The sequence below is a fragment of the Pinus tabuliformis genome, chromosome 1_1 (genome assembly GCF_031772625.1).
Source record: "Pinus tabuliformis cultivar Carrire ecotype Pingquan chromosome 1_1, CPIR1, whole genome shotgun sequence".
Taxonomy (NCBI): Eukaryota; Viridiplantae; Streptophyta; class Pinopsida; order Pinales; family Pinaceae; genus Pinus; species Pinus tabuliformis.
In genome coordinates this window covers 544,901,337-544,925,825 of record NC_142297.1, presented here as the reverse complement: position 1 = coordinate 544,925,825, position 24,489 = coordinate 544,901,337, and the positions used below count along the sequence as shown (strand labels likewise).

The following is a 24,489-nucleotide window of genomic DNA, read 5'->3' as shown; positions in this document are numbered from 1 at the left end:
GTGGTATTAATAAAATCCACGATATTGGCTCGTGGTATTGCATGTATGAGTCATATATAAAGGATAGAGACTCCCTGCGAGGAGTATTGTGTCTTGTTTGGTAATCGAGCTCTGCTCTATTGGAGGTTGCCCCCTCGAAGAGGCCTGTGAACATTTCTCTCTGGATAATAAAATCTTTGCTATTCTGTGCTCTGGGTATATTTTCTTCGCATATTTTGTGTCTCGGTATCTTTTCTTCGCTATTTCTATGTCTGGGTCTCGCTTTGCAGGATAAGAAGCATAACAAGTGGTATCAGAGCACTTTCCAGGGCTCGGTGGGATCGCCAAATTTTAGCAAATTTTTTTAGGCTAGAGACGTGTTCCGGCGTCTTTAAACCACGGGATCTGTCGTTAAGCGCATAAACCTGCGGATTTGGGGAGGCATGCACGCAGGAAATACAAGAGGTGGTCACGTCTGTTGGACTCCCTTGTAACCCCTGTGGGTACCCCTTCGAGTAGTAGCGCATTAGACAGAACCGCGCACGGACTGTCTTCCACGTACCCTCTGGGTATATAGGAAGCCCCCTAGCTCCCTTGAAACCTCGCCTTAGATAATCCTTCGGCCGTCTTGTTGCTACAGTACACCGAGAACGGGCACTCGGAGAGATTACTCGCCCGTACGATAGGGTAGTCGGGTTGTACGGCTAAGGGTACGGTCGATCCTCCTTAGTTAGAGCCCTGAAACATTGGGCCGAGTACTACTGTCAGACCCTTATGTATATTGCGATCTGTAGCACCTGACACTCCCCAAGACCATAGTTCCATTTTCTATTGGGGGATCACACATTATCTATTCCAGTCAGGAGCGGCAGTTGTTCAACCATTCAGATCTCTTAGATCGGATATTTCAGATCAGCAGCAGCAGTGTTCCACCATTCAGATATCTCAGATCCATCAGATCGGAGTAGTTGCGAAGGGTTCCTGTACCTGCATATGATTTTCGCAGGACTTTTGGTGGCATTGACATTTTGAGGATTTGGTGACTGCAGTATTGATCAGAAAGGAGTAAAACTCCGTTAGGAGTTTTCCAAAAAAAAAAAAAAAAAAAAAAAAAAAAAAAAAAAAAAAAAAAAAAAAAAAGTCTGAGATCTTCCAGGGCGCTTATTGGTAACCTAGCCCATCAGAATCGGGACGACGAGCTGAGCAAGGTGGTACCATTCAATTTTAAGTGAAATTTTTCGGCGGTCCCAAATTTTCATCAGACGGGTGTATGGTAGAAACTCGTGCTCAAGCAATGGCCAATGAAAAGATAGACCAACTAGAAGCAAAGCTGGACCACCTACACTCTACAGTGGCAACCCTCGAAAAGCATCTTAGAGGATTCGAAGGCATGATGAACGATCTGAAGGACAAGGAGCCAGCACACGATGAGGCGTATAAGGGTCATGAATACCATGAGGGGGAGTCTAGCCACTCTCCTCACCTCTGGCACACCCATCCACCACCCAATCAGAGACCTCCCAAGTTGGATATGCCTAAATTTGACGGATCTCACACGTCTGCATGGCTAGCACAAATGGAGCAGTATTTTTTTTTGAATCATATCATAGAGGAGGGGACTAAACTTATGGTGGGCACCATGTACTTGGACAGTGAACGTTGGCAATGGAAGGAATGGTATGAGCGTTGCAATGGACAATTTAAGAATTGGGGCCAATTTACCAAAGCTCTTCGAAATCGCTTTGAACAGGAAGACTCTTTTTTGGGTCGTCTCACTAAGCTCCGACAAACAGGTTCAGTGGATGAATATATTACAGCTTTTGAAGCATTAGCTTTCCGCACTAAGGGTCTCACAGATGAATTCTACATGGAATGCTTTGTCAGTGGTCTTAAAGAAGCCATCAAAGCTCAGGTTTTACTCCACCACCCCCCCACATGGAACGAGGCTTGCCAGGTAGCCCGTAAAGTGGAACGATCCTTAGCTGCTCAATCCAGCCGCCCCAACTTTCCCGCTAAAGGGCGTTCCTTACAAGCCCCCAATATGACCCAAACACTCAAGATTCAAAAGGTGACACCTGCAGAAATGGCCGAAAGAAGGAAGCAGGGACTATGTTACTACTGTGATGAAAAATATTCCCCGGGTCATAAATGCAAAGAGCACAAGTTTTTTCAAATAGATGCCACTGACTCCAGCCAAACCGAGGAAGATCCACCACTTGAGGAACCAGAGGAGACCGACGAAGATAACCAACAGGAGATGGTATCTGATGAACCCATGATTTCGCTACATGCACTGGCAGGAATTTCTTCACCTCAAACTCTCAAAATCAGGGGTTATCTTAAACATCGGCCACTAATAGTTTTGATTGATAGTGGAAGCACCCATAATTTCATCCACCAAAAGATCGCTGAAGCAGCACATTGTTATGTCCGAGCAGTTTCTAACTTTCAAGTCCAGATTGCAGATGGAGGCACAATGAAATGTGCAGGTCGCTGTGACAATGTCAAAATTCAAATGGGGGATTATCACTTGAAAACCCACTTGTTTGCAATACACATGGGGGGTTGCGACATTGTCCTAGGTGCGGAATGGCTCCGCACTCTTGGGCCAATCACAATGGATTTCAAGGAGTTATATATGAGTTTTAAGCAGAACGACTACACACATACTCTCCGTGGGCTACAAGCGGGAGACCCTTCGATCATAAGCTCACATCGTATGGAAAAATTGTTAAAAAAGGGCCATCATGGAGTAGTAGCTCAATTTAATGCCATCCAGGTGGTAGATACCATGTCTTCACCAATTCATCCAGAGATGCAACAGATTTTGAATAAACATCGGACGATCTTCGACAAACCTCATGAACTTCCACCCTCGCGAGGGGAACATGACCATAGCATCACATTGGTCCCAGGGGCCCAACCCCCAAATGTGCGGCCGTACAGACATCCGTTCACCCAAAAGAATGAAATCGAAAAAATCATCAAGGAATTGCTGGAAGCAGGTGTCATTCGTCCTAGTATTAGTCCTTACTCATCTCCAGTCGTCATGGTCCTCAAGAAAGATGGGGAGTGGCGAATGTGTCCCGACTTCAGGGCCCTCAATAAGTTAACAGTCAAGGATAAATTCCCCATTCCAGTGGTGGACGATTTGCTGGACGAACTCAATGGGGCCCAGTTCTTCACCAAATTAGATCTTCGCTCAGGCTACCACCAAATTCGCATGAAGGAAGTTGACATCCCCAAGACAGCTTTCAGAACTCATGAAGGCCATTATGAGTTCTTGGTCATGCCATTTGGTCTCTGTAATGCCCCCTCTACTTTTCAGAGCCTTATGAATCACCTCCTCAAACCATATCTCAGAAAATTTGTCCTGGTCTTCTTCGATGACATCCTCATCTATAGTGGCAATTGGGCGGCACATCTTAAGCATGTAGATATCCTCTTGCAACTGCTCAGCAAGCATAAACTATTTGTCAAAATGTCTAAGTGTGCGTTTGGCAGGGAAGACGTGGAGTATTTAGGCCACATTGTGGGCCGGGAAGGTGTCAAGGTTGATCCCAAAAAGATCCAGGCAATGCAAGAATGGCCTCAACCTAAGACCTTGAAAAGCTTGAGAGGATTTTTGGGCCTTACAGGCTACTATCGTAAATTTGTCCGCAACTATGGCCGCATAGCGAAGCCCCTGACACAACTTCTTAAGAAAAATTCCTTCTTCTGGAACGAAGCAGCACAACAGGCATTTACTGCTCTCAAAACCGCCATGTGTTCCACTCCGGTCTTAGCACTACCGGACTTCACAAAAACATTTGTCATTGAATCTGATGCTTCGGGAACAGGTATTGGAGCAGTCTTAATGCAGGAAGGGCGACCATTGGCCTTCACTAGCCAACAACTAAGTGGGAAGAACTTGGGCCTATCCACCTATGAGAAGGAAATGATGGCCATCTTACATGCAGTTGAGACCTGGCGACCTTACTTGTTGGGGCGACGCTTCCAAATCTGCACAGATCATCACAGTCTTAAATATTTTCTGGAGCAACGCCTCTCTTCCCCCCAACAAAATAGATGGTTAGCCAAAATGTTGGGTTATGATTATGAGATCATTTACAAGAAAGGGAAAGACAACAGGGTAGCAGACGCCTTGTCACGCCAATTTGAGGAGGAAAGTACTCTGCTTGCAATATCCCTCCCCATTCCAGACTGGATTGAAGAGGTTCGCAAGGAATGGTTTTCACATCCTGAGCTCTCTCAACTCATCTCTCAATTACAGGCAGATCCTAATTCCAGCAAGGGCTACTCATGGCAGAATGATATTCTTCGCTACAAGGACAGAGTGGTCATCTCACCAACATCCACCCTCAAAACTCGCATTTTGGCAGAATTGCACTCCTCTCCCATTGCAGGACATTCGGGCTTTCAGAAGACATACGCTCGCACCAGAAGATCATTTTTTTGGACTGGCATGAAACAGGACATCCTTACTTTTGTAGCAGAATGTGACGTCTGTCAACGCCACAAGGGGGAAACAGTCAACACACCAGGTACATTACAACCATTGCCCATTCCGGCGTCAATTTGGATGGAGGTCTCCATGGATTTCATTACAGGTCTTCCGAAATCTGGGAACAAATCCGTCATCATGGTGGTGGTGGACCGACTATCAAAGTATGCTCATTTCTGCGCTCTACCACAACCATTCACACCTACCTTGGTTGCTCAAACTTTCATGGATCAAATCTTCAAATTGCATGGCATGCCCACTTCGATTGTGTCCGACCGCGACCCAATCTTCACCAGTAATTTTTGGCAGGAACTCTTCAGAATACAAGGCACTCAACTCAAACTCAGTACTTCATATCATCCGCAAACAGATGGTCAAACCGAAGCCGTCAACAAATGCCTAGAAACTTACCTTAGGTGTTTCACTTCAGAAAAACAACACCTTTGGGCACAGTGGTTACCTCTAGCGGAATGGTGGTATAACACCAACTATCATGCCACCACCAAAATGACTCCCTATGAAGCAGTCTATGGACAACTTCCGCCGTCCCCTACTTCTTATCTCACGGGGTGCTCCAAAGTACAAGCAGTGGATCAACTCTTACAACACCGTGCAACCATGATGGCCCACTTGCGCGAGAATCTTCATCAAGCTCAGAACCGTATGAAGCAACAGGCTGACCAACATCGCACAGAGCGCCAATTTCAAGAAGGGGATCAGGTCTTTTTGAAGCTGCAACCATATAAGCAAACATCACTCAAAGACAAGGGCTGTCAAAAGCTCTCTCCAAAATTCTACGGACCATATCAAGTACTGCAGCGCATTGGAGAAGTGGCTTACAAGCTGGCTTTACCACCTACAGCAAAAATCCACCCAGTTTTCCATGTATCGTGCCTCAAGAAAGTGATTGGGACCAATTGCCGAGTTCAAACCAGTCTACCTGAATTGGATGAAGAAGGATCAATCTGGCTTCAACCTGAACAAGTTCTAGACACACGAGACAAGCACCTGCGTGGCCGCGTGATTAAGGAGGTCCTAGTCAAATGGAAAGACACCTCGCCAGAAGATGCAACTTGGGAACCAGCCGCTATTCTTCAGCAGTTTCCACAGCTTCAGCCTTGAGGACAAGGCTAGTCTTAAGGGGGAGGGCATGTTAGGGTCCCACCCTAACCCCCTTATTTATGCCATGGGATCACGTCATAGTCAAGAGTCAATAAAGCCCATATTAATAATTGTAAGTGGTTAACCCGCAATTAGTGACGGGACCACAGTTAGTTGCAAATGGGCGGAAGTATTAGTTAGATGGTAAATAGGCGGTAGTATTAGATAGGTGGTATTAATAAAATCCACGATATTGGCTCGTGGTATTGCATGTATGAGTCATATATAAAGGATAGAGACTCCCTGCGAGGAGTATTGTGTCTTGTTTGGTAATCGAGCTCTGCTCTATTGGAGGTTGCCCCCTCGAAGAGGCCTGTGAACATTTCTCTCTGGATAATAAAATCTTTGCTATTCTGTGCTCTGGGTATATTTTCTTCGCATATTTTGTGTCTCGGTATCTTTTCTTCGCTATTTCTATGTCTGGGTCTCGCTTTGCAGGATAAGAAGCATAACACAACACTCAAGATATGTGAATTGCTTTGGGAACTATAAGGTGCATTGGGAAATGTGAGAGTTTAAACATCTGGATGAAGCTAACTTACCCACAAATCCTAGGGTGCTCCATCAATAGGACTATACATCATCCAACAAATCTGCCATCAAAACCTTTAATGTGCATGAACAGTAGGTACCCCAGCTATCCAAATCTCAAAAAATCAAGGGTGAGTAGAGAAATTCACTAGGGTTACCCCTGTCAAAATCAGGGGTTACACTCTATATCTCTATCCATGCATGTACCCTCATGCATGCAAGTTACTTTTCTGCTTTTGGTATTGTTAATAAGCTGTTGACAATTGGTCATCTCTTCTATCTTCATTCCAGGAATTTTGAAAACTCATAGAATTGCTACTACTTCAAAGCCTTTTGAAATTGACATTTGAGAAACTTTTGATGTGTTGGAACCTTTATGTGCTTCCCATTGGTAACTTAGCTGGAGATTAATGAGCGCCTTAGCTGTAGTCAACTGCTAGGTCAACTTGATAATTGGCATGTCTGTCATGTTACTTCTCTTTTGTAAGAGAACTACTTACTAGTTCATTGATGTAAGAATCTATGTGGGTTCGATGAAAAATCCAATCGATTAGCAATTGTGAATCACATGAAAGTAAAAGCATACTGATGGTCATATATTGTGGTTGACAACATTCATTTCAACATCAATTAGTGGGATAAAGTGCTTTGTTCATTGTAGAAATATTTGAAGTTCATTTCTTTTCCCTTCGTATTGGTTTTACCTGAACAACATTTGAATTTGCAGGCATTTATTCACCAAATGCATATCGAGGCTTTGCTCGTGATTTTATTAAAGATTTAGAACAAATCAGGTAAAACTAGTCAATGGCCCTATTTTGAAAGCTTTTGGACAGACACTATCATGGAAAAATGGATATAATGAATTCTCTGAGATATGCAATGCGCAAATGTTTTCAAGTGATGTCCTATGTTCATGTGTACCTTGACAACCAATTTAAACACTGGTTCTGATTGTTTATATACTTGCAGACCAAGAGCAATCCTTGACATAATTAGATCAGGTGAGAATTTTCGCGTTTCTTCTTCAGCAAAAATGCCAGAACAAGGTGTATGTGAGCGCTGTGGTTATATTTCGAGCCAGGTAGTCACCATTCTAATTACTCATTAAGTTCTTTCTGCTATATTGCAAGATCTATGATATGATTATCTTAATCATGCACCTCTGGTCGAAATTTTTTTGAATTTTATATTTATTCATGATGTAATATGAACTCTAAGGTAAAATATATGTTGAGATCAAACTTAGTTTATAAGGATGCTATGATTACATACATCCTGATAATTTTTCGTTTATCATCGCATGTGCTCACTTGATTTGGTTCTTGGGTCAACCTGAAATTTGGTTCTCAAGTCTAACTGAAATTCCTAGCTACCGAGTATATTTTGGAGTGAAAGAAGGGCATAAGCTGGCTTGGTCAAAAATAAAAGAAATATTGGATGTTGCATTAACAATCTTTAAATGGCTGAAGTCTTCCCTAACTTAACATGGCTCATAAAACATAAAATGACCCATGAAATGAAATTATGTTAATGTTCACCAATGACCAAAATAGGTCGAAGGAATTGTAAAGTATTGGTACCCAATATGATGCATGATCATGGTTCTAAGCACTTTACTATAAGTGGCAGATACTTATAGTTGTTCTAGATGGTTGATTGATATTATCTTGTGAAACAAGATTCTCCGATCACTTGCAATTAATCGTGAGGCAAACTTTGCTCTTCCCTCAAATGATCCGATTCAACTTTGGGCGACTCAAACTCGTGTTGACCAAGTTTGACTCGTGGTCAACGCGAGTTTGACTTGTGACTCATCGATTAATTGTGATTTAGGCAATTGATGTGATTTTCAACTCAACGAGCACGGGTTTTAACTTTAAGGTTTCCTGCATTTGTCACTGTGTGGTTTAGTTAGGTTAAAAATTAAACATTGGTTTGTAACTAACTTCTCACTGCTCAAGCCCGTAAGTTATATGCTGGGAAGGTAATAGAGGCATATTTTCAGTTACTCCGCGTAATAGAGTCGTAGTGTAATAAAGGCGTAGTGTGCAGTGTGCTCCAGTGTAGCTTCAGGATATGCTTTGTCAGAGAATTCAATAGCAAACCATTATCGTATCATTTCAGCAGCAATCAAGAGATTTCAGTTATTTCTTTTTTACTAATTAGTATGCAGTGTTTTATAAACTTTTAGAAGCAAATGCTTTTGGTTTTATGTAGTCTTTGGTTAGGAGTCAGGACTCAGTGCTTTGGATCATGTTTGGACTCATAACATATATGATATACTTATTCATTCATGATATTTTGGACATCTATTGATATTATGCATTAAAACTCTTCGCTCTTTTGCCTCACCGATTTATTGCCGATTTTGAGTCTAGTAACATTGATATTATCCAGGTGCATATTATGTAAGCACCCACTTTTCCTTAGCATTACCCTTATGATTCTTCAAAAATTGACCATTGCTCAATGGTGGTTGCTGTGATGTTTATATAAGATAAGAGAAGATAGGTTTATTAATGTCCAACAAATGACCACAAATGTAGTTCTATGGGACTAATGAAGAGTACACATAGCATGAATACAATGTGGGAGTGCAAGCACAACTCCTAGAAAATGTTGAATATGGTGGAAAAACATAAAGAGATAAAGTAACAAGTAGTAGTGCTGCCATGGCACTCTATAAAATGTTGGAATGTAGTAGCCATGGTCGGTATTTTCATCAAGAAATAAAAAGAAAAAATAAATTTGATTTTATGCCCCCACAATTGTCAAGTCGGCCCCCCTCCTTGATCAAGTGACAAGTCGTCTAGGCTTGTTTGGAGGCACACATTCGACCCTGTTTTGAGACTATTTATATGATAGCACTTCTCCTCATTTGTACATTGGATGATCTCTTGTTTATCTTTGTTCCAATGAAGATAGAATGAAGAAGAGGAGGTCTGAATTGCAGGAGAGATGACTTGATGGCTTGGCACTTGTGGGAGGTCTTGTATTGGTTAGTTGTTATTTTGATGTTTTATTTCTGGATGAATTGATGAACATTGACTCTCTCTCTCATAAGGAAAGATTTTTGGGTTTTCCCCTTGTGGGTTTTTCCATAGTCGCAAGGCTAATTTTTTGTGTCTTTTGTCTCATTGCCTCATTGTTATTTCTACTGCTCTACTATGATTAATGGTTGAAATTTTCTTATGTATAACTGCTTGATGATATTGAATGTTATATGTAATTGATGCTAATAAATCATTGGAAGTAGTTATCGTTGAAGAAAATTGTTCTAGTTTGTTTCTACTAGAAATATCAACATGGTATCAGAGCGATTTGAAGTTCATGATGTGCATTTCATCATAAGAAGACAAGCACAAGACAACAAACTTCAAAAGCAGTCGAGTTAGCAAGGAAAGAAGGACGTGTTTGGTTTCTTGTCTTGAGATATAGCTGGTAGAGTTGATAAAAGGTCTGTTTGTGGGAAGTTCTGGGCATGTGTTATGTTCTAAGTTTTGTGATGGATCTTGTACTAGTTGAAGTGAAAACATAGTGCTAAGAAGAGGGTTGAGACACTTGTTGATGTTGGAATACAAGACCGAGTTAAGAATGAGATACCTCAAGGAGCAGCAAGGTAATTTCAGAGGATGGAAAGTGTGTTATCACAATGTGTGACGACCTGAGGTAACCCTATTGTAGATTTGTAAATGAGGCCGAGAATCTTAGTGAAGAAACTGGCCAAGATTGAAGATCTTTGAGAGTTGAGTCGAGTTCTTAAGGAGGTAAGTTGGTTGTCTTATGTTTGATGATTTGTTGTAGTGTTGATTTTGGGGTAGCATTGAATGTGCTCTAGCTCCGAAATTTTGTGGAGGGGCTAGAATACATAAGATCTCCAAGACCTAGAAATCGTTTGGAGAAATTCCACGCGGATTGAGATTTACTAAAATAATTAATATTTTTAATGGGGTTCCTAAGTCTAAACTTAGGAAAATAAAAATATTAATGGGTGTTAATAAAAATATGGGTGAGAAGCTTCTAAGAGATGAGGATCAAGTCTGTTTTAATCTTAGCGGTTGATTTGGGACTTAATCTCAACCGTTGATTCATCAACAGGAAAAGTATAAGAGGATGCTTGAGGGTCAATGGGAGATACACCAAGTGACCAAAGAAGTTTGATTTTTCTGGGGCGTGGTTTGCTGAGAAAATCGAACTAGTGATTTGAGTTGCAGCAGAGGGGCAGGGATAGTTGGGGTTGGAGGATATTCTCTGGGACCCCAAATACACAACAGAGAGAGGCAGAGAGAAGCTAGAGGAGGCAGCGTAGACCAAGGGAAATTGGCGCTGGGCCAGGAGGGCCCACACATTACTTGACGCAGTGCTAGCATAGGGGAAGAGCTACCCTGATGCAGAAGTCCAAATTCAGCCAGGGAGCAACAAGATTAGCAGAGAAGGATGGCGCCAGAGCTCCAAGAGGTAGAGGAGGCAATGCAGCGCTGACGCAGTGTCTCAGAGTGCTCCACGCAAGCCCACACAACTACTGCGAAGGGGCAACGTAGTTGTAGCTAGGGATAGAGTCCAATTGCCGGACCAAAGAGATTTTGCTAGGTGAAGTGAGGTAATCTCCCTTAGGTTTATGCCAATATATTTTATCTCTATAACTGGATAGTCGAGAGGGCATCCAGAGTTGTATTCAGAACTACTACTTAATAATAGAAAACCCTCAGAGCTACTGGACCATTTTTCCCGCATTGGGTTTTTTCGGTGATGTTTCTCCAAAAATAACGGTGTCCCTTATGTGTTTGTCTCATATCTATTTCAATTTATGATCTGTAGGTTAGTGAACTCTAAGTAGTGTTTTTCATCAGTGTTTAAATAATTAAATAACTTGTTGAATGTAAAAACAAGTAGGAGATGATAAACCAGTGATTGCAGTAGGATTTCTGATGTGTAGATTCAGGAATTTCACATGGTATCAGAGTATTGCAAATCATAGGACACTGAAGACATCAGCTAGGAGATCCAGTGAATTTGCTGCAGAGAAGCAACTGTCTCGAGTGACAACGCTGTTTCAGAGGTAGAGGAGCAGCTGAAGGAGTGATGCAGAGCTAGAGAAGTGACACAAAGGATCATGCAATGCCTGTGTCAGCATTTCGAGCCTGTAGAGGGTGACACAGTACCCAGGAGGAGCCCACGCAGTGGCTGCGTCAGCTCTCTAGGCCAGCGCAGAGCCTGGGAGGCTCAAATCAGTCAATTGCTGGGGCTGGGGGAGCTGAGCAGATTCGATCAGTGGAGCTGGTGGGACACTGTTGCTGCTGGTGTATTACAATGTCTATGGAGACAAAGTCGAGGTAGAGGGAGTCACTGCCTTGACAAATTTCTAGCCAAAGAAATCTAGATCTGAGTTGTAGTAGCAAAGGAGGACGGGAGAGGAGTGAGTCGACATTCCAGTGGAGGATTTCCGTGAAGGAAATTAGGATTCAGAGGGAGTCTAGAGGAGCTTGTTCCTTAGAGGATTTATAGCGCCAAAGAAATCAAGATCCAAGTCTTGATGTATTAACAACAGGAGTGGGAGAAGAGAACCAATCCTATATTTGTTGAGCAGAGATGGCAGTTAATGGATTGAGGGATCATGATAGATTGGATGGAGCATCCAATTTTTTCATCTGGAAGGCCAGGATCATGGCAGTCCTAGACAAGAATCACATCAAGGACTATGCCTTGAAGGTAGTTGCTGTTCCAGTGGACACTAATTCACTATAGAAGCACGAGGAGGCCTAGGCGAAGGCTAAATGCATGATTCTAGACGGGGTCAAAGATCATGTGGTCCCACACATTGCTGAGAAGGAAACAACAAGGGAGATGTGGGAGACGCTAACCACCTTGTACCAGGGGACTTCCTTTCAACGGAAGATGCTATTGGAGAATCAAGTAAGACAATACCAGATGCAGAAGGGAGAAGAGTTCGATCCCTTCCTTCTCAGGTTGCAAGGGATTGGAGACCAGTTGACTTCTGCGTGGTCTACACCAGATCCTGAGTTCATGGTCAAGACTGCCTTGAATGCTGTCACTGAAGACTGGGAGACATTTGTCCAGAGTAACTTGGACAAAGCTTCGCTCCCTAGTTGGGAAGAAATGTGGGCAGCTCTTTGACAGGAAGAGATCAGGTGGTTGACCAAGGCAGGAAGTAGCGGCAAAGGAACCTGGGTAAAGGCGGGGGAGGATGCAAATCTCGCATCATCGGGAAACATGGGCAGTAGAAAAGGAAGAAAAAGGATATATCCAAGGTCAAATGCTTCAGGTGTGGTGAGCTAAGACATTTCGCCACTCAGTGCCCTCAGAAGAAGGGCAAGGAAGAGGCTTTTGACTCGAAGGCTGCTCGAGCAAAATTCGACAAGGAGGATGATGACGAGGATTGTGCCATGAGTGCTCATGCACCTCTGGAGAAGAGGTGGGATGACATCGAGCTGTAGTTGGGAGGACTATAAGGGGGGTAGGATCCTTGAGGTGCCAAAACTCTTGGATCACATACGACTACGGGAGCCCTTAACGACAGTAGCAAAATGACGCGTGTCGGTTGGTGCGAGGTGTGATGGAGCAACAATGGCAGAGCTAGAGTGCCAAAGTCTGAAGCAACACAGTAGATGTTGTAGCAGTGTGAGAGGCACAGGGCATATTGCAACAACGCAGTAGTAGCAGAGGGTCAGCACAAATTAGTAGCAGATGTAGCTTCAACATCACGAGGCATCCATACTGACCAACATGTCAGTTTTTGGGTGAAGTTTCTGTTACTTACTTATCAGTAACTGAGTTGCAGTGCAACAGTTAGCAGTGGCAGTGCTATGGGCGCATGATGCAACATTTTGAGATGGAGTTGCAGTACAGATGTAGTAGTGACAGTGGCAGAGTCATTTGCAGCAGTACATGATGTAACAGTGAAGTGCAGTGAATTTTGAGAGGGAGTTGCAGGCCAAGCATCAACAACACAGAGGGCCGATGCAGAGGATCAGTGTAATACTTCTATTTGAGAAGTATTGCTAGAGCACATTCCTCGCTAAGAGGGAGTGTTGATTTTGGGGTAGCATCGGAAGTTCTCTAGTTTCGAAATTTTGTGGAGGGGCTAGAATAGGTAAGATCTCCAAGACCCATAAATCCTTTGGAGAAATTCCACCCTGATTGTGAATTATTAAAATAATTAATATTTTTAAAGGGGTTCCTAAGTCTAAACTTAGGAAAATAAAAATATTAATGGGTATTTGTAAAAATATGGGTGAGAAGCTTCTAAGAGACGAGGATCAAGTATGTTTTAATCTTATCCGTTGATTAGGGACTTAATCTCGAATGTTGATTCATCAATAGGAAAAGTCTAAGAGGAGGCTTGAGGGTTAGTTGAAGATACACCAAGTGATCAAAGAAGTTCGATTTTTCTGGGGCGTGGTTTGCTGAGAAAATTGAACTAGTGATCTGAGTTGCAGCAGAGGGGTAGGGATAGTTGGGGTTGGAGGATCTTCTGAGTTACAGAGAGAGGTAGAGATAAGCCAGAGGAGGCAGCACAGACCAAGGGAAGCTGACGCTGGGCTAGGAGGGCCCACCCATTGCTTGATGCAGTGCCAGTGTAGGGGAAGAGCTGCCCTCCTGCAAAAGTTCGAATTCAGCCAGGGAGCAGCAGGATCAACAAAGAAGGCTGATGTTAGTGCTCCAGGAGGCAGAGAAGACAGCACAGAGTTGACGCAATGTCTCAGAATGCTCCACGCAAGCCCACACAACTACTGCGAAGGGTCAACGCAGTTGTAGCCGGGGATAGTCAGTCTATTTGTCAGATCGAAGAGATTTTGTTGGGTGAAGTGAGGTAATCTCACTTAGGTTTCTACCAGTATATTTTATCTCCGTAACTGGATAGCTGAGAGGGCATCCAGAGTTGTATTCAGAACTATTGCTCAATAATAGAAAACCCTCAGAGCTGTTGCACCGGTTTTCCCGCATTGGGTTTTTTTGGGGACGTTTGTCCAAAAATAATGGTGTCCCTTGTGTGTTTGTCTCATATCTATTTCAGTTTATGATTTGTATGTCAGTGTAGTTTGCAGTAGTGTTTTTCATTAGTGTTTAAATAATTAAATAACTTGTTGAATGTAAAAACAAGTAGGTGATGATAAACTAGTGATTGCAGTAGGATTTGTGATATGTAGATTCAGAAATTTTCATAGATAGGTTTGTCCTAAAGGGTTTGAACAAGAAGTATACACGCCCTACGTACCATGAATAAGGAGCAGACTTTTCATTGTTAAGAGGGCAGTTTTGAGACCTAAGATCAATCACCTTAGATAGAGGCTAGTAGTTGTTGAAGAAGAACTGAAGGTCTGTGATTTATCTTTATGGAAGGAGTGTGAAATTTGAGGCACTTTATCACTATGGAATGACACAGAAGCTAAGGCCATATATCTGTGGAACCATGCAAAGTTTATGAAGCACATTACACTAAGGTATGGCCAGAAATCTGGGCCCAATCAAGGTATGCATTTGATCTGAGTTCCCTGTGGTATGTCATATCATGTTCTCTATGGATAAGCGAAGATCTATTGCACATTATAAATAGAGTGTGGTATGCATTTGATCTGAGTTCCCTGTGGTATGTCATATCATGGTCTCTATGGATAAGCGAAGATCTATTGCACATTATAAATAGAAGTTTGGGCTCAATATCTCTATCACATATACGAGTTATGTGGTATCACATATGCGAGTTCTGTGACAAGATTGGGCTCCCCATGGAATGGTCAAACCCGAATGAGGTCTGAAGTCTGTCATCTTTGTTATGATGTTTACAATCTGCATTATGAATCTGTGGAACAAAGTATTTATGATGTTCAAGACAAAGTTTTTGGGATTGAAGCTACAAGTCTGAATTCATGGCATTTGATCTCTCCGAGGTAAGTGTTGAACTCTCTGTGGTAGTATTGTTATCTCTGTAAGAATGCAAATGTGAGATGATGATCCGAGCTCTGTAGAAGATGCCTGTATATGGTAATAAGAATCCTTTTTCTCTATGAAAGTCCAAGCCTCTTCCTCCCCGTGGACATCTCTGTAACTAGTCCTCTGTGGTCCAAGTAGTAATCAGTACAGGTGAAGACTAAGGTTGTCCTCTCGATGGAAATATGACTAGTCCTAGATCATCTCTGTGGTGTGACCAGTAGTATGAGCTCATCTTTGTGGAGGATTCAAATTTATGGGATAACCATGATACCAAGATTGCCTTTCTATACATAAAAGAAGGGTGAAATACACTGCAAAGAAGTTGACCTAATTCTTTTTGTCGTAAGTTATTGCCTTTATGACAAGAACAAAAGTTGTATTGGAACAAAAGTCTACAATCAAATTATGGAAGGCATGGACATATTCTAATCTCCCTTTGAGTTTTGTTCTAACCTTTAAAGCAATCAAACAATGATGGGTGACTCAGTATCTCATTGAAGAATCTTTAAAAGACATACAAGTTGCAAGTATGCAAATGAAAGGAATAGTGTCAAGACACTGCTTTGGAATTTCAAGTATTGAGCAAAAGGTCTGCTAAATTTGAAGATGTTACTTGTCCCTCTTCAAGCCTTGAAGACCATTGTCTCTCTTTATGGAGTCCTATATAACTAAGTGCTGGCATGAATATTTGAGTATAAGCGTTAGACCTAGATGGTGGAATTTATTGCAAAGCGTAGATGTTGTTGTTGTGATAAGAGAGTTTCTTGATCTAAATATCATTAGCTTTGGACTTTGGAAATAAATGCATGGATGTTAAGGTTACACCATTTGCTAAGCAAGGTAGATATAATAGGAGGTCAGATTATTGCTGAGGAATTGAGATTTGATGAGATTGCAAAATCTAGGGTTTGGAAGATTGAAATGTTTGGATTTGTAAACCATAGAAAGGGTTTGAACAAGAAATCCCTAGGGTTTATGAACAAAACCTTAAGATTGATCATTCATAATGTTGATATTGAAAACAAGAATAACGAAGTTGGATAAGAATGCAAGGATCAGTGTTAGACATCTAGGGTTTGAAAACCCTAGACTAATCTTGAAGAATTATTAGGGTTTGGAGTTAAAACCCTAGCTAAACATTTGTAAACCTTAACAAGACAGAAGGGTTGGGGAAGAAAGCCTAAGGCTTATGAAGTGATTGCTTCCACTTGAAAGAAGGAACCCTAGCTCATGAAAGAAATAACATCTTGATGATGAGGTTGATTTGTAGGTTGGATGCAAGAAGGCTAAGATTAAGAGGGAGCTAACATGTTCTCAAAAGATAAGTATCTTGTATCTCTTATTTTTTGAATCATTATTGATGTTGTTATTCTTCTTCTCCTTGTATATCTTTTTGTTTGGGGCTTGGTCTCCCTATACGGGGTCCTAGCCATCTAGAGGGCCACATTGGCATGTGTAGGGTGAGCATTGAGAGCCATGGGCCTCCACCATAATAGAGATTACTTCATGGATCCACAACAATGCTCATTGATTGCTTGTGTTCCACCTTTTTGGATGAGGATGATGCACTTGGTTCACCATGCCCAGTCGACTCCACACTTGCACCATACATTTGGTAGATGTTCTAGGGCCCAGAGGATGTTTCTCGTTGTAGAGGAGGGCTTATATCATGATCGTAGCCCTTACAAATGGTCTATAGGCTTTTTTGATCTGCTTGGAGACGCATGAGGATGTCCTTGTGCCCCCACACCCACTTGGGAGCACCACAGGTTCTTGCTTGGAAAACAAGGGGCCAACCCCTTGTCCACTATGTTTGGAGTCCATTTCTTCATCATGGCACCTCTTGGACTTCATTAGGTCTCCTCAAAGGCCCAACAACTCTCTTTGTTGATCATTCAACCCTCTTGAGAGGCTTATTCTTATATTATTGAGCTATTTGGTGGGCTTGTCACCAAAAGTATTGTTATTATGCACATTATTTTATTTTAGGGGCTCAATTAGGCCAATTTAGCTAAATCGAATTCATTAGAGAGTGTATAAATAGAAGTGAGATGATTCATTTTCATCTTCATCACTTGGATTGGGTTATCTCCTCTTTTGAGAATTTCTTTATCCTTCTTGGAGGACGAGTTTGGGTGAAGGATGAATTTTGTTGTTTGGATCTCTTTCATTTTGTCTTGGAGCTTCTATAGTGGCATATCTTGATGATTGGATATACTCTTTCTTACATGTAAGTTCTTTTTTAATGCTATTCTTGTTATTTACTTTTGTCACATGCATGTTGCTCGGATTTTCGCTATACTAGGCTGAAATTTATTGCTTTTCTTATGCAAATTTGTGGGAATTTGATCTTTTATAGCGTTGCATCATGTCATGGGCCATGTATGAATGAGTGAGTGTTCCTAAAGATAGTTTGTGTCAAATTTATCTTGATAAGTCATCAAATATTGCAAATTGAAGTGTAAAGACCTTGAAGTTGCTTCTATCATGCCCTAATGCCATGCGAAGTTGTTTGAAGGCCTCCTTGAGTAGGTGAACCCATTCCAAGCTATAAATTCTTCCTTAGCTCCATCTCTCCCAAAGGATTAGGCAGTGATCCTTCCATAGGTGATCACATTTATATCTTATTTCACTCACCTTCTTCTCTTTTCTAGGCCTAGCCTCCATAGGTCACCTAGGGCATCAATTTTCTCACGATTCATCCATAAAAAATATTCAACTATTGCGTTGGTGTGTCTCCTAGGTGCCCTCCAAATTTCATGAAATTCTAACAGTGAGATCTAGAGATATTTCAAGCGTTGGCTCCAAGATCGATTCTTGCACTTGGTCTCCCACTGGCTAGTAACCTCACTAGGATCATAGCATTAAATTATCAAGAAAATATTATTTCTCTAATCCTCTTCCCTTTCCTAATTAGGTCATGCACATCCTTGGTTGATCAATTCCATATGCTAGACCTAATTTCGAGTCCACTTGGCCTTTTGTTGTCCTGGAACTTGTTGAGTCCAACTCCACAAGGATCATTCAAAATCAAAGTATCCATTAGGCCTTTTGAGGCTATGAACCCCCTTGATAAAGCATATTTTTAAACCCTAACCTCAAAAGAACTCTTAGCCCTTCCTAGAGAGCCCTTTACCTTGCTTCCAAAGCAAGCAAGTCATACATTTGAGTCTCTCTTGTGAATAGACCGTAGGAATCACCCCTCATCTCTCCAATGATCCATTCATCTCGTGATTCCTCATATACCGAGTCTCCTCCCATTTGTGAAAGTCCGTAAAGCGCTGAGAAGCCTTCGCTGAGGTGATAGTGGGCTATTGCTCTATTGTTTCCCTTGACCTAGTAGTTTCCTTATAGGATCCCCTCTTAGGACCCCTGCTAATTTGAGCGGTAATAGAAGTCAAGTTGAGACGCGATGTGATGATTTGGATGTCTTGGTGATATAGCTGAGATGAAGGTCATGCGATTTGACTTGAAGTCTAGTAGGGTTTGTAGGATTGATCTCCCCTACTTTTTGGTTGTGCATTGTTCTTCTTCGATGAGACAAAACAAGATGTGATGATAATGTAGTTGTCTTCCCTCCTAGGTCGAGACATGTCATCCAAGATGAGACGTGATGCAATCGTGATGAGATGTCCGAAGTGAATCTTATGATGTAGTAAAAGAATATCGAATGAATTGATTCAGAATGAGCAAACAGCTCAATGATAATACAAAGATATTTACAATAATAGAAACATCAAGTTTCTATGTAGAATATGGAAACACTCAGTTTCATCTAAGAAACTGCTTAAAAGAAAAAATAGCAACATCTAAAAGACTGAGTATTAAATACTAAATAGGAATATTCTAATACCCTCCCTTAATACTCAATCTATTTACAACACCAATAGACCCTCTGAATTTTACAAATTTATCAGGACCAAGAGGCTTGGTGAAGATGTCGGCGGGCTGCTCTGTTGTGGGAACATATTGCAACTGAACTGAGCCATCTTCAACAAGCTGGCGAATGTAGTGGCAATGAGTTTCCACATGCTTTGTTCTTTCATGAAAAACTGGATTTTTGGCAAGTTTGAGAACTCCCTGATTATCACAAAACAAAGTAGGCCTGGTCTGAGAAACATGCATATCTGCAAGCATACGACGAAGCCAAACTGCCTCACAGGATGCCTTAACCGCTCCCCGATACTCTGCTTCTGTTGAGGAGAGAGCCACTGCCTGTTGCTTCTTACTAGTCCAAGTAACAGCACCAGATCCTAGACTAAACACATACCCAACTGTAGATTTACGGTCATCAACCGAACCTGCCCAGTCAGAGTCAATGTAGCCACTGAGAATAGGATTGGAACTGCGAGTATATAAGAGGCCATAATCAAAAGTACCACGCACATATCGTAGCACACGCTTTGCTGCTATCCAATGATCAGCTTTAGGAGCTGACATAAAGCGGGAGATATAGCTTACTGCAAAACTAATGTCAGGTCTGGTGGCAGTAAGATAGATGAGACTGCCCACTAGTTGCCTGAATAAAGTTTCGTCCACAAGGGGAGAGGATGACTGTGATGAAAGTTTGAGCCCTGGTTCCATAGGAGTCGTGGCTGGTTTGCAATCCTGCATTCTGAACCTGTCCACAAGATTTCTTGCATACTTGGACTGAGAGAGAAAAATATGATTTTCAGTCTGCCAAACTTCAACCCCCAGACAGTAATGAAGAAGACCCAAGTCTGTCATCTCAAAAGTTCTACATAAATCTTGTTTGATCCCATGGATCAAATGTGCAGAGCTGCCAGTAATGATAAGGTCATCCACATAGACAACCACAAGCAAGATATCATCAGCAGTATGCTTGATATACAGGTTTGCATCAGATGGGCTCCGCTGAAAACCCTGATCTGTCAGATACCGATCAATTTTCATGTACCAAGCCCGAGGAGCTTGCTTCAATCCATAAATAGCTTTAGCTAAATGACACACTTTCTGTACATCCATCTGATGAACTTTCCAATTGAACTGAGCTGCTAGGGCAAGGACAAGCCTTATGGTACTCATCTTGGCTGTAGGAGCAAAAGTCTCTTCATAGTCAATGCCTTCCTTCTGTGAGAACCCTCGAGCCACAAGACGAGCTTTATACTTGTCTATGGTTCCATCAGCTTTGTATTTCACTTTATACACCCATTTGCAGCCTATGGGCTTTTTCCCTGCAGGAAGATCAGAAAGTGTCCAGGTGTGATTCTTCTGAAGACTCTGGAATTCGGCTTCCATAGCCTGTTCCCACTCAGATGTACCCTTAGCCTCTGAATAGGTTTGAGGCTCAAAAATACTGTGAAGGTTAGCCATAAGAGCAAAGTTGACTGTAGACTGTTGTTTGTTCTTATGTCTAGAAGTTCTACCTTCAAGAAGCTCATCATCTCGGAGATCACCAATGGTTTTAGCCCACCATTTTGGCCGAAGAGTAGAGGAACCAATATCAGGAGGAGGTGGAGAAGATTCAAGAGCAATAGGAGCATCAAGAGGAGGGTTGTTTTCTGGAGGAAGCTCAGATAGAGTATTATCAAATACTGATGCTATATCATCCCTCCCATCAGGTGGACCGACCGGAAGAAGAACACTGTGAGGCTGATCCTCAGAACACTGCTTAGAAGAAGAAGACTGAAAAAATCCTTTGTCTTCATCAAATACTACATCCCGACTGAAGCTAAGACGACCGGTGGCTATATCTATCAGCCTATAGGCCTTGTGATGATCACTGTAACCTGTCATCATGAGTTTCTGGCTTTTGGAATCCAACTTAGAGCGCTTAGCAGGTGGAATCCAAACATATGCAACTGAGCCAAATACTTTGAGGTGACTGATCTTAGGCTTACGACCAGACCAAACCTCTTCAGGAGTCTTCCCTTTAACAGCCTGAGTAGGTGATCGGTTAAGAAGGTAAACAGCAGTAAATACTGCTTCAGCCCAGAATTTGTTTGGAACACTCCTGTGTTGTAACATGGAACGAGCCATTTCAACAACCGTGCGGTTGCGACGCTCGACAACACTGTTCTGCTGGGGAGTGTAAGGTGTGGTTAATTGACGTTTGATGCCATGAATATCACAGAAGTTGGCAAAAGCTGAGGAACAAAATTCCCCCCCATTGTCGGTCCTAAGGGTCATGATATTACAACCAGATTCTTTTTCAACTAAGGTTTTAAACTTCTGAAAGGTACTAAGAGCATCAGATTTATTTTTTAGAAAATACACCCACATCTTTCTACTGAAATCATCTACAATAAGTAAAAAATATTTGCAAGCAGTGATAGAAGCTGTATTCATAGGACCACAAATATCAGCATGAAGTAACTGAAGTACCTTAGATGCGCGCCAAGATTCTCCATCTTTGAATGAAGACCGATGTTGCTTTCCCGCTTGACAGGCGCTGCATACCCCCAACTGCTGAGTCTGAATATCAGGTAATCCTGACACAAGTCCCTCCCGAGAGAGCTGAGAGAGATACTGCATATTTAGATGCCCATATCGCTGATGCCATAGAGTGCTGATGGGAGAGACATATGCTGCTAGAGCCACTTCTGGAGAGTTACCGGTGTCAAGTAGCCTATATAGACCATGGTCCTCTAGGCCAACAACAACTGTTAGACTGGTGTCCCTGTCAATGATGGAGCACTTGTGTGCACTGAACACAACATCAAGCTGAGGAGAATTCCTCATAATCTGGCTGACAGATAGGAGATTAATTTCCATACCAGGAACATAGTATACATTCAGAAATGTGAGTGTGCGTCCACCAGATTGAATTTGAACTGTACCCCTGCCAGCTACAGTGTACTTTTCACCTCCGCCAAATACCACGGAATCACTGAAAGGTGAGAAGTCAATAAACCAGTCACGCCTGTGAGAGAAGTGGCGTGATGCACCAGAATCAATGTACCATGCAGAGGAAGGAACATGTTCTGAAGACCTTTTAGCCATAAAGGCGTAAAAGGCAGAATCTGTCTGCTCGGAATGTTCTGCAACATTTGCTGTCTGATGTGGCCCTCCCTGTTTCTTCTGTTCAGAAGCAATCCTCTGTCGGCAATCTTTCTTCATGTGACCGAACCTGTGACAGTAATTACACTGCACACTTTTCTTCCTAGCAGGATCAAAAGGCTGAGAAGAGCCTTTCTGCTGAAAGGACTGAGAGGACTGGTATTTTGCAGCAAATGCATTTTCCGAGGACACTGATGAAGCACCACTACCAAACTGCTGTTTCCACCGATCCTGCTGCAGAAGTTTGGTACATAACTCTGGAAACTTCAGATCAACATTTGTGGTGGTAATGTTGAGTGTTTCTATGAAGTGTTCATAAGATTTCGGTAGACTTTTCAAAGTAATGACTACCATATCTTCTTCCTCCATGGTCCGACCAATGGCTTCGAGCTGATCTCGAATGTCTTTAATTTTGTTGAGATGTTCCTGTAAAGACATATGTTCATCCATCATGATGGAGAACAACTGATTTTTGAGAAAAAATGCTCTGCTTTTGTCAGATGTCTCGTGCAGTTCTTTCAACTGTTGCCAGATTTCGGCAGCTGTCTTGCCAGAAGGAATCTGTGGTAACTGATCATCAGCGACAGAGAGCTTGAGAAGCATAACAGCCTCTCGATTTCGATCATCAAATTTATCTTGATCGGTACCAGCTGTACTGGGACGAGGCTCTTTGCCCAAAATGAGCTGATCAAGACGCCTGTATTAAAAAATGGTCAGCATTCTTTGTTTCCAAATGTTATAGTTGCTGCCATTAAAGCGTTGATTTCCTTCTAACATCAGATTGGTGAGCGTGGCCATTTTCCCAAAGACAATACAGAAGTCTGACACACAAAAAAAATGTAGCTGCCTGCTTAAAATTCCTCTTTCAGGTGATGCCTTTTCAAATGAAGGAGCCGCAAATAAATTCCAAGAAAATATCAAGATGACTGTACCGAACCTTAACAAATTCTGCTTTGAAAGAAATAGGCTTGCACAAAAAAAATAACTCAGATCTGTATCAGTGCACCAGATCAAAACACCAGACCAAAACCATGACAAGAGGTCGCATGCATCTTCATAAAATTAAAGCTGATTTGAAGAGGAGAAAAAAATACGTAGACTGAAATCGTGAGCTGTCCACGATTATATTTGCTGTTCGGGTCCCACCGCTTCAAAGAAAATCAAAATAAACTTTAATCAAATTAGATCATACTAAGCTGAGCGTTCCATAAATTGAATGCCACTGTTTACTTCCTTTGAAACCCGAGCCGAGCCGACGTAAACCGTGCAATTCTACGTTCAGTCCACAAAATGCAAGGCCATAGAATAATACACCGAATTGTTTTTCAAACCCTAGCCTGCATCGATCCAAAAGCTTCCTGGAACTCGATCGCTAAGCAAACACAACCCAAACGGAGCTCAGAAAGACCCTTGCGGAAGCCTGAACAAGTTTTACTGTGTATCGACCATAATGTATCAGATGCTTGACTATAATCGCAATCGAAAGTACTCGGTGGAAAATGCCGTCACGTGATGCGTCTTTGTTTTGATACACCCACGCTGCCGTCGATTTGTGGTTCCACTGTCGGAGAGAAATGCGATTGACCAAATACGGTAGCGTCGTGTTACACGGCAGCTCCCTTAATTCGCACAACAACTGTAATAATAATCGAGCAGAATGAATCCGCGTCACAGCGTGGTCCCTCCGGAAGTTTGCAGAAGCGTGTCTTGAGCATAAATTCGACGTTGACAGGGTCGCAGGTTATGACAGCCCGAAGACTGCTGAGCCACAGGCCCTTTGAAAATGAAAGTGCCGGCGAGGATTTCTGGTTTGAAATCTGTAGAAGAAAGGAGAAATTGTCGTCCTATGAGAGCACAATAGAGACGCAGGAAGAAAAATCCATTTCTGTATCGAGATAGACGACTGTAAGCTTTTATCACAGTGAGCAAAGCCGAGGCTAAGACTCAGTGAAGGCTACCTGGCTTACAGAGGGCTCGACCTTAGAAATGAATGAAAGAAAGAGCTCAAGAGATTAGGATGCAGAGGAAATAACTGTTCAAGAAATCTCTTTTTCTGGCTCTGATACCATAAAAGAATATCGAATGAATTGATTCAGAATGAGCAAACAACTCAATGATAATACAGAGATATTTACAATAATAGAAACATCAGGTTTCTATGTAGAATATGGAAACACTCAGTTTCATCTAAGAAACTGCTTAAAAGAAAAAATAGCAACATCTAAAAGACTGAGTATTAAATACTAAATAGGAATATTCTAATATGTAGATGGAAATTCCTCCCTAGTTGAGAGGGAGTGTTGAAATTTGGGGAGCTTCGGGATGAATTTCTCCAAAGG

General features: G+C 42.1%; 1 protein-coding gene across 2 annotated transcripts in view; it reads left to right on the top strand.

Annotated features, from left to right (window-relative positions):
- Positions 1-24,489, top strand: part of LOC149214259 (cytoplasmic tRNA 2-thiolation protein 1-like) — a 260,155-nt gene that overhangs the window by 220,433 nt on the left and 15,233 nt on the right. For both annotated transcript variants that reach the window (XM_089392227.1, XM_089392226.1), the window contains exons 8-9: positions 6,903-6,969; positions 7,148-7,259. In XM_089392227.1, coding sequence (XP_089248353.1) covers positions 6,903-6,969; positions 7,148-7,259 — 179 coding nt within the window. The remainder of the gene's footprint in view (positions 1-6,902; positions 6,970-7,147; positions 7,260-24,489) is intronic.